At 41.7% G+C, this 11,766-nt stretch overlaps 1 protein-coding gene across 10 annotated transcripts in view; it reads left to right on the top strand.

Moving 5' to 3' along the window:
- Positions 1-9,710: 9,710 nt before the first annotated feature.
- CELF5 (CUGBP Elav-like family member 5) overlaps positions 9,711-11,766 on the top strand; it is a 41,164-nt gene continuing 39,108 nt past the window's right edge. For 9 of the 10 annotated variants that reach the window (XM_089490595.1, XM_089490591.1, XM_089490594.1 and 6 more), the window contains exon 1: positions 9,828-9,972. In XM_089490595.1, coding sequence (XP_089346721.1) covers positions 9,828-9,972 — 145 coding nt within the window. Of the gene's footprint in view, positions 9,973-11,766 lie in introns of all 10 variants that reach the window. The other variant, XM_089490585.1, reaches the window with a different exon arrangement.

Here is an 11,766-nt window from a genome sequence, read left to right as displayed (position 1 = left end):
GATGGACCCAGTATCTGTGTGTCCTACGAGAAATAGGCTGAAAACAAACAGTTTCACACAAAACAAAGTCCTGGACTGGTTCATATTGAATTTTACACCATTTGGAACAAACATGCCATTACAAACAAACATACGCGACCGGATCCTGCGTGCCAAAAGCAACAGCAAACAATTTGCACCATCATTTGGGGCCAATCTTCCCAGAGGAGCAGACATTCGGAATAAAGCATGCCTTACAAACCACAGAAAAGTGACAAAAGGGTCTACCAAGTAAATGACATCAGGAGAGGGCAGATACTTGCCATTTATCCTAATCCCTTTTAGCTGGGTGAAACTTCTAACTTGTAAAGGCTGGAAAAACTGCCTAAGGTCAAAAAAAGCAATTTCCACAGAAAGGCTAAAACGCCAGAAAAAACTCCAGAAAAAAACGCCAAAACGCAGGAAAATTCAGTGGCAGTTTTCTTGGCGTTTTTCATCAAGAAAAAAAACGCCGGACAAAAACCCAAGTGGAAACCTAGCCTAACTGCAGTATTACTGCACATATACTGCAGTTTTACTGCATTTGTACTTCACTGTACTGCAGTTTTACTGCAGTTATTTTTGTACGGAAGTACAAATGCAATAAAGCTACAGTACATTGAAGTACAACTGTAGGTTTGCAATATAAAAAAAAGTGCAGTAAATGTGCAGGAAACGTGCAGTACGGTGAAGTACAATAAGTAAATGTGCAGTAATACTGCTGTAAAAGTGCAGTATTGCAGTTTTTTCATGTCCAAAAAACTGCAGTATTACTTCAGAAAAACTGCAGTAATTTTTTCGTAAAGGGTTTACTCCAGGGGCGTACCTAGAGTATTTGGCACCCGGGGCGGATCCTGTAAGTGCCCCCCCCCACCAAATGTAAAGACATCTACAAAATTATGTTAAGAATATTTATTGCACCAATTTGTAAACTGTATGTCAACTGTAAACAACAAGAAATCTGAAAAAATTAATTAATAACTTATAAGTAAAATAAATATGTTTAAATAACATTTACTGAACATATAATAGTGCTTTCTTTAATAACCCTCCAAAAAAAACAGCGTCCACATTGCCCACATAGAACCTGACCAGCACCCAAATTACACACACATAGGACGTGCCATCTTTGCCCCCAAACAGCCGAGTGTACGCCATCTTTGTCCCATAAACACGCTACCTGTGCCATCTTTGTCCCATAAACACCCTGCCTGTGCCATTTTGGTCCCATAAACACCCTGATTATACCATATTTGCCTTTTTGACAAATCAACTATATACCTATGATTAACACAAACACTTTTACAGTCACTCACTAATTCACTTTCATTCACACAATTCATTCACACAATCATTTATTCTTTCACACAAATTATTTACACATATTCATTGATGCATTCTCACAAATTCATTAATTCTCTCACTCATTCAAACAATTCATCCACACATTAATCCATTCATTTTCACTCTTTCATTCTGACTCTTTATTTCAATATTCTTGCTACCCTCCTTTCTCCCTATCTACCCATTCTCACCCCCTTCTGCCCTATCTACCCCTTCTCACTCCCTTCTCCCTATCTACCCTCTCCCCCCTTTGAAGTTCACTTACCTTTCAGGAGTCTTGCGGTGGGGGTGCAAGGCCTCTGTCTCCCATCTCTGCCACTGTATGGAACAGTATAGAGTGATGGGAGTTATGATGTACTTTAGAGCATAATTATAATGAAAAAGACATTGGAAATGGTACAGCATAACACCCATCACTCTCACACATTTACCAATCCACATTTACCAATCCACACTTACCAATCCACAGATTCCACACATACCAATCCACACATACCAATCCACAGATTCCACGCATACCAATCCACACATAACAATCCACAGATTCCACGCATACCAATCCACACATAACAATCCACAGATTCCACACATACCAATCCACAGATTCCACACATACCAATCCACACATACCAATCCACACATACCAATCCACAGATTCCACACATACCAATCCACAGATTCCACACATACCAATCCACACATACCAATCCACAGATTCCACACATACCAATCCACAGATTCCACACATTCCACACATACCAATCCACAGATTCCACGCATACCACGCAACACAGTACACGCAAGTACACACAGTACACACAGTACACAGTACACGCACAGTACACGCAACACAGTAGGGACACAATATGTATATAGGTTGAACTTGATGGACTTTGGTCTTTTTTCAACCTTATGAACTATGTTACTATGTTACCAATCCACAGATTCCACGCATACCAATCCACAGATTCCACACATACCAATCCACAGATTCCACACATACCAATCCACACATACCAATCCACAGATTCCACACATACCAATCCACAGATTCCACACATACCAATCCACACATACCAATCCACAGATTCCACACATACCAATCCACAGATTCCACACATTCCACGCATACCAATCCACAGATTCCACGCATACCAATCCACACATACCAATCCACAGATTCCACACATACCAATCCACAGATTCCACACATACCAATCCACAGATTCCACACATACCAATCCACAGATTCCACACATACCAATCCACTCTCACTGAATGATTTCCTACCTTTCCTCTTTTCTTCTTACAGCAGTAAGCTAATTTTCTTCCTCTTCTTCTGTCTTCTTCGCTCCTCTTCTTCTGTCTTCTTCGCTCCTCTTCTTCTGTCTTCTTCTGGGTCAGAGGGCACGGACGGCGGTGGGCGCGGCTTCAGTGTTGTGCGCCGGGATCTGACAACAAACCCCGGCGCACAACAGCAGTTGCCGCATGGATCGCGAGGGAGCGGTATCGGAGGTCTTTAACAGACCTCCGGCTCCCTTGAGTGATTTTAAGCCGGTTCAAGGGAACCGGCTTAAAATCACTCAAGGGAGCCGGAGGTCTGTTAAAGACCTCCGATACCGCTCCCTTGCGAGCCTTCTCCTCCAGCGGCGGACATTGCTGTCCGTCTCTGGAGGGGTGCCGGGTGCCGGCAAGTTGGCACCCCCCTGATGAGCGGCACCCGGTGCGGACCGCCCCTCCCCGCCCCCCGCTAGGTACACTACTGGTTTACTCTACTGCAAACCAACAGATATAACCACATCTGTTTGGATCCTATGGATAAACACCTCCAGAATATAGAAAGCTATCACTATCCCCAGAGAAAACCTCCTGAGATACCAGCAGCCACAGAAAAAGAGATCGAGTACCATTAGTGGTAACCTACAATCCACAAATGGAAGCCCTGAGCAAGATTTTAAAGGAATTACAAGAAATCTTGCACACTGATGAAACAAACAATGGATAGTGAAGAGCACCCTTTACAGGTGAACATCAAATGGTACCTCTCCCTGCCAACAAAAGAGATGCAAGACCCGTGCGCACATCCTTCCCACAGATGAAATACTGATACCAGACACACACTACAAAATCAATGGCTGCTTTACATGCAAATCATCTAATGTGGTGTACCTCATCATGTGTTCTAAATGCCCAACAGCGATGTACGTGGGGCCAAGCATTGCACAAACAGTTTAATTCCCTCCCAAAACTTAATCTCCCAAAAACTCAATCATATACAGTCAAGCCATTAGATATAACCACATCTGTTCGGATCCTATGTACCGGAATAAACACCCCCAGAATCTCAGGAAGAAATTCATCAACCATGGCTACAGTATAAAAATCACAGAGAAAACCTCCTGAGATACCAGCAGCCACAAAAAAGAGATCGAGTACCATTAGTGGTAACCTACAATCCACAAATAGAATGGGAGATTCATTCTCTGTCTCTAACATTACAAACCATTAATCCTCTCACAATTCGAAGTAACTAAACAACTTATTCCTGGGAACATTTGACACCTTCATGGATCTGGCATCTGTCAAATGGTTTTATGGCCCTCTAACCAGGGACTAAACTGACCAAATATGACTGAACCTTATCTGCCTATTAGAATTTTCTCGGGGTTTGGAGAATTTTAAAAGGAAAATGTACCCTTAAATACTAAATAACTCTCTTGAGACCACCTTGAAACAAAATCCCAGACTGTAACTGAAACTCCATCGTACACGTTTTTGATGAACTCGGAGATTGTGAGCTAGGACTTCTCGTCCAACATCAGTGCCTGATCTATACTCTACTGGATGAATGGGCAAACATTTCTACAGAAACCCCCAAAAAGCCTTCTCAGAAGAGTGGAAGCTGTTAAAGTGGGACCAACTACAAATGCTTTACTGGATGAATGGCCCAAAATTCCCACATAAACACTCCAAAATATTGTAGAAAGTCTTCCCAGAAGAGTGGTAGCTGGTCTACTCTCTTCCTCTGTACAAACACTAACCTTTGTTCACTGCATCTACAATAATATTCAGCAGCCATATTGCTGTATGAATTTCAGGGGAATTGTAGTTATAGGTTGTTGTGGACTGCACTACACACTAAATTGTTTGCTGTTGACTGCAACTCCTATGATATACAGTAAGCCAGGGCAAGCATGGGCATACAGAGACATCCCGCTACAGAACAGGACTGAATTTCACCAGTATTAGAAAACAATAAAAAAAATGACCACTTTTCCAGAGGAAAGAAGGTGTCACAGTTATCAGGTTATCTAATCTGAGGTATTAGTGTGGGTGTGCAACAATATCAGCCCTTTGGTCATTCACCAAACCTTCCACAGATATCACACTAAACTAATAATACTGTCTGCTGCCACCAAGTTATGTTTTCAGCTGACTATAGTTTATGGACACTTCGGAAATGGCCTGTAAAAGATTAAATGGAAAAAAGAAATTGTATAAAACCAATTGAATTAAAAACAACTGGATTAATGTATAGTTTAATCTGACAAATCTCACAGTGTTTATGTACAGAAATATATTGAACAAATGAGATCATTTAGACACAGAATATACAACACAGTTTCTCAAAATAAACAAGGAGAAACACAGGAAAACCTAATAATACAAACATAGGTCATCTGCATACCTAGGAACTCTTCGGGTTTGAGGTCTTGAAAGGTTCTGCTTCCCACCCATTTTCCCTTTAAATGGGGGTGTTTCCAGTGATGTCAGTGGGAACACCTCCTGACATCAGTGGGAACGCCCCCGATGTCAACGAGCCATCCCACTGACATCAGTGGGCAGTTCTAACCACGTCCCGCAGGGGTAGGCTCCGGGTAGCTGGAGCCCAGGAGTTCCCAGGTATGGTTATCTGCAGGAACCTCAGTGTCCTTGTTAAGTTTGCTGGTTTCAGTGATGTTATTAGAAAATTTAAGACAGAAATCTCCAGGAGATATCCTGCAGGTTTCCTAAAAACAGTCAATTCTATCCCCTGGATGATCCACCCCTACAGTGTCACAGAGAGCCATTCCATGCCTAGCTCTTAGTATAAAACAAACATATCTTTAATATATATCTATTAGGTCTCCCAGATTCCATTGTGTCCTCAAGGCAACCCGAACTAAGCATACAAGGCCATCACCCTAAATTCCACATAGGGGAGTTACAACTAATGGTCACTGAGGCTGAATGAATTTATGGCAAAGCTCTGGTATGTAAAATGTGTGGGTCAGTCTATGTGGCTTAAGAAAGGAAACTGTAGGCTGTAAAGCACATCTGGTTAGGGTAACCTTTCCAATGCCAAATCCCTACATTACCCTAACACAGACTCTGCATGACAGAAGAATATAGAGTAGCAGCAAGAGCAGTAGTAAAGCATGTCGCCTTGGCAGGGACTGGCAGAGACACTTCTTGTCCCTTGAAGCAGGACTGAATTTAAAAAAAATAAAGGAATTGAGCATTCCAGAGTAAGGAGATACTAGAGTACCAGCAGCAGTAGCAAAGCACATACCCTAGGCAGGCACTGATACATCCAATAAACAAAATAATTGATCACCCCAGATTAACTCCTGAATGCAAAGCTATGTTAGTTTATACCAGAAGTGGTGGGATGTCCTAAAACTTTATCAAGACTCACTTTCTTATGACATAATTTACATCTTGCAGTATGCCCGTCTCCCACACTTAAACTAATCCAAAAGTTTAAGTGATGGCAGTGGTAGTGTTGCTAGTGCATGTAGGGGAACGAGTGGTATAGCTATCCTGCAGGGGCTGCTTCTGCAGAGTGGAATGAGCAACCGAGAAATTACTGGAAGATGTGTCGCTTCTCTGGCTCCTTTTTTTTAATTTTTTTATTTAATGACCCAAACACACACTATATGGACAGAAGTATTGGGAATACTTACCATTACACCAATAGGGAGTTTTGTCACATTGCCATGTAAATACATATAATATGTAGTTAGTCACGCCTTGTGGCTATAACAGCTTCACTCTTCTGAGAAGGCTTTTTGAGTGTTTCTGTTGGAATCTTTGCCCATTAGTCCAGTAGAGTAGAGGTCAGACACTGATGTTAGACGAGAAGGCCTGGCTTGCAGCCTCCAAATCAGTTTATAAAAAAGGTGTTAGATGGGGCTGAAGTCTGAGCTTTGTGTGGGCCAGTCACGTTCTTCTACACCAAACTTATCTAACTATGTGTCACATCCGCCCACACTAGAGGCACTCACCACAGATGTTCTTCTGCCCAGAATACCGCTACCAAAAGAGAAGCCCTTAGTAGAAATAAGCTAGGACTTACATGATTTGCAACAGCAAGGAGGCCTTAGTGATGGCAGGTAATATAGGTACTGAGTCAATATAGCAAGGTGAAGGTGCAGCTCCGGGCAGGATACACACAGGCAGCACAGCACGGTAGGGGTTAACTCGAGCAGGATGGTCAGGATAGCCGGGTCGGTACAGAAAGCAGGTAGTCGTACAACCCAGGGGTCAAAACACTAAGCGAGAAGTCAGCCAATGCTGAACTGGTACACAAATAATTCAGGTAGAAGTACAAAATCATCAAGCAGAGAGTAGTCAGACAGGCAAAGGGTCAAAATATCTGAGATCAAGTACACAGGCAATTATACTCAGTAATGGACCACAACAGGGTGAGAGAGAGAAGCATTTCCGGATTTTTAAATCTGGCGCCTGCTCTGGACCCCGCCTCCTAACCTACATCATGACTGCACCTCTAGCTGTCCATCAAACCCACAGCTCCAGCCGGGTGGCATAGCCGTGCCGCCCGTGTTCCTACTGCCAGAGTCTCCAGTGCCTAGAGAACAGGTAAGTCCCTTCTAGCGCCGTACCTAGAGTATTTGGCATCTGGGGCGGATCCTGTATGTGGCACCCCCCCCCCCCTCACACACACACTTTAAAACTGCATAGCTTCTATCATTATATACTGGCACAGACATTGAAGGTGGTACAGCATAACACCTATCACTATATACTGAGGCAGACATTGACGGGGGTACAGCATTACATCTATCATTATATACTGAGGCAGACATTGACGAGGGTACAGCATAAACCCTATCACTATATACTGAGGCAGACATTGACGGGTAGAGCATAACACCTATCACTATATACTGAGGCAGACAATGACAGTGGTACAGCATGACACCTATCACTATATACTGAGGCAGACATTGACAGTGGTACAGCATAATCCCTATCACTATACACTGAGCCAGACATTGATAATAGTGCAGCATAACCCCTATCACTACATACTAAGCCAAACATTGATGTGGTATAGGCCTACCACTTCAGTGTCTGGCTTAGTAGGCATGCACCAAATTGAAAATTCTGGACCGAAAACCAAAAATTCAGCATTTACTTGGCCAAAACCCCCACACCATAAAAAAACTCACACTTTTATTAAAAGTAAGTAACACATCAAAATTGGACACAAAAATAAAATAGCAATATTAATATATATATATATATATATATAATTTTTAAACTCCCAGGCATACCCAGGTTCTAGCATGTACTTGTTGCCTGGGCATGATAGGAGTGTGACTGTTGTTAGCAATCATATATATATATATATATATATATTAATATTGTTATTATTATTGTTCACATGTGAACTCAGCACTGGAGGCATAGAATCAGACATACAAATCCCGTATTGGCAGGTATACAATAATAACGTACGGAAACATAGCATTGCAGGTATAGATCAACTAGAAATGACATAAAAACTCAGCAATAAAGGTATAGATAAAACCCCCTTAATTACAGGCATATATCACAGATTGCACACCCCAAAGCCAGCGTCCACATTGCCCACATAGAACCTGACCAGCACCCAAATTACACACACACACATAGGACGTGCCCAGGGGCGTAACTAGACGCCTCAGGGCCCGGGTGCGAGAATGTCTATTTATGTCTATGCTTGTCCCTTTCACTTGTAAATGCTGGTCAGAGTGAAAAACGTAAGGAAAGATCTCCACAGGTTGTTGAACCCATCAGTCACAGCTATAACCATCAATGAGACGATCCCTCTGATCAGCACCAAAATGTTTTGTAATGGAGGCAAAACGTGGCAAACAAATTAAGGAATCTTAACAATTTTCAAAGATCTTGCCATTTGTTTTCGATTGCTTCCTCTGAGATCCTCCTTGTTATTGAATATTCCAACGTATGCGCAAAATTGCCAAAAATAACATTTGTAAGAATTGGAATGCACAACTCTACCGCTGGTACACTATATGAGCAGCCGTGACAATACTGCAGAGGGCTGCGTAACATTGTGGCACGGGACCCTACTGCACTACCGCCTCAGTTTTATTTCAATATCTTTTTTTATTTTGAACATATAAACCGACTGCCGTCCAAAAAAAAAAAAAAGGATTTAAATGTCTTAAAAGACATATGCAAACGTTGAAACAGCGTATTATATGTGAAAGTAAAATTATAAATTTCTACTGGTATAGAAAAGACCAGTTTTAAGAGTGTTGGACTAGCCTGGAGGCAATTGATTCCATACACCTGGGTCAACCCACCCTTGTCCAAACCACATACTTTATAGTCTCAGCTTCACTTGGCTGGAATGACCCAGCTTCACTTAGCAAAGTCCTAACATAATGACTTCTTCATTGAGAATAAACTACCAAGTAATTGAGAAGCCCTTGTTTAATATACCCCAGAGAACATTCTGGAAAGTCCCTGCCCTTGTTCTGACACATATAGGTTGCTTAAACATTAACATTATAAAAGTGACCGGTGCGCTAATTGAGTTAATAATGGGAAGCAATGGGGCATCCCTGCTACAGTATTTTAATTATACAAATTATTGTATTAACACATTTTGCTGTTTCTATACACATTATTGTAACTTTTAGGGCTGTAGAACCCAGGAATACACTCTTATCAGATGGAGGGGGTTATGGCCTAAAGAAGGATACTTGGGGGGGGGGGGTATGGTATTAGAAACATCTCCTAGAATATGGAAAGAAGACAATCTGTCAGTAGCACAGGAATAAGAGGTTATATTAACCTTTTAATGGCCACATGGAATAACTGGAGCTACACTCCGGTATATAAAAAATTGACTCCTACAGTGTGTAAACCCAACCAGGCTAGCTGTCTAAATGAGACGCGCACACCCCTTTTCTTCTTAAATCCGCAATACCCGATAGCTGCCAGCAGGGTGCGCCGCCGAGCAGCCCTGCGCGGTCCTGATGCTGCCGGGGCTCAGTTTCCAGCTGAGAGCTCTGCCTGTGTGACTGATCCAGCCTACCGAGGGGCTGGAGATGGCCAGACTGACGGAGAGAGAAGCGAGGAGGCAGCAGCAGCATCTCCCGCAGCAGCAGCAGCCCCGAGCCTGCCCCATGAGCGGCCCCGAGCCCCTTGCTCAACAGCCGGACAGCATGAAGGACCTGGACGCCATCAAACTGTTCGTGGGGCAGATCCCTCGCAACCTGGAGGAGAAAGACCTGAAGCCTCTGTTCGAACAGTTCGGCAAGATCTACGAACTCACCGTGCTCAAAGACCGCTACACGGGCATGCACAAGGGTGAGTGCCAGCCATGTCAGTCCTCTGGTGCACACTCATCCAGAATCGTTCGCTACCTTCCAATCCCTCGCTGCTCCATGCCCAAGAAACATATGTCCACTTAGGTTGCCTGTCTCCCCTTCGATATCGAGCTGAGTGTAATCAGGTTTCCACATTCACGTTCAGCCTAAATTCATAGCTTTACTAGCATTCTTATCCATCAGCAGGGGACAGGCAGTATGTTGGGTACCCGACAGCCTGTTGGCTGAGAGCTCCCTATTACAGATTCAGACACACCAGCCAGCATTTCTTCCCACATATCTATTGCCATTTTTACACATCCAGACACATTGATGCTTTTCTTCCATCGTGCCTTACACATATATCCATACAACCTGTCATCCATGTGTTTGCTTGTGCTGTTGCACATTGAAATGGGTGTTACAGGCCTTTCTATCTTACATAAATGTAACCCTTCCACTTTTTTTTAACATGATCAGACCTATAGAAGGTCATGTATGGAGTTCTCAATTGCCTTTCCATTTCTCAGATAGCTGTATTCACCTTCATTCAGTACAGTGAACGATGTATACTCAAACCAACTCTTTTAATCTGTCATACCTTTTTGTCATTTCTGCTGTAGCCATCCCTTCTCAACCACTTTCCCCTGTGTGTTGATATCTGGTTTCTGTATTTCATATTTTCAACAGGGCCTCCATTCTTCAATCTCATTTCAATGCTTCATCACCTCTATTCCATTCTCTCCCCTTTTTCTTTTCTATCACAGTTATTACCATTCCATTTTCTCTTGCACTCTTATTTTCCCAGATTCATTCTCTCATCATCTTATCATGTATTAGTCATTAGTATGGCTTCTTATCTGTTCTGTATTTGCTGTTTTCTCCCTGAGTAGCATCTTTGCTTATCTGTCACATGCATCATGCATTTACTATTTCACACCTGGCCCTTTGTTCTCATTGCTATTCTTCAATTTTTACTTGTTTTTCCATTTTCATTACATTGTAATTCATTGGACATATTCTATCTTAATATCTCCTATACTTCCAATAGCATTCTCTCTTCTGCTCTTGCACATTTGCAGCCTTGTTGATAGTAGTAAAGCCTTGTCCCAGTATATATATATATATATATATATATATATATATATATATATATATATATATATATATATATATATATATTAGCTCTGGTTTATGTTTTGTCTTCATTGAAGTCCTTTTGCTTTTTTATGTTTACTGTTTGTTTTTTTTATATTTACTTTTGCACACCTTTTTTGTGCTGGCACAGATATTTCTGTACACTTACCATTGCTCTTTGACCCTCTGTGTTTATACACACTATCACATCTAAATTTCCTTTGAAAATATGTTCATATCATTTGTGGCTTTGTCATCTCTGCTCTTACACACACATTATATATATATATATATATATATATATATATATATATATATATATATATATATATATATATAGTGTTCTGGTACAGTGTAGCAAAAATCATATGCTCATATTACTGACATTGTTAATTTATTACAATCACCCTACTTTGTTCAAATCATCTCGTCTTATACATACCCCCTACATGCACTCATTTTGTAACAATTACTCTACTTTTAAACAGTGTCGTTCCTTCACTTACTCTTCTCATACATACTTGACACATTTTTCTCTGGACTTGTCTACAGTTATTGAAATCCACAAAGTAGTATACATGCGCTACCATTATCTCCATTTCACTGAACTTTATCACTTAGTATTTTTGTCTAAAATCTCTGCTCTCTAGCTGAATGT

This window comes from Sceloporus occidentalis, unplaced genomic scaffold (genome assembly GCF_023333645.1).
Source record: "Sceloporus occidentalis isolate IW3139 unplaced genomic scaffold, rSceOcc1.0.p SCAF_45, whole genome shotgun sequence".
NCBI lineage: Eukaryota > Metazoa > Chordata > Lepidosauria > Squamata > Phrynosomatidae > Sceloporus > Sceloporus occidentalis.
Note: the sequence above shows the minus strand (reverse complement) of the source record. Positions and strands in the feature narration are given on the sequence as shown.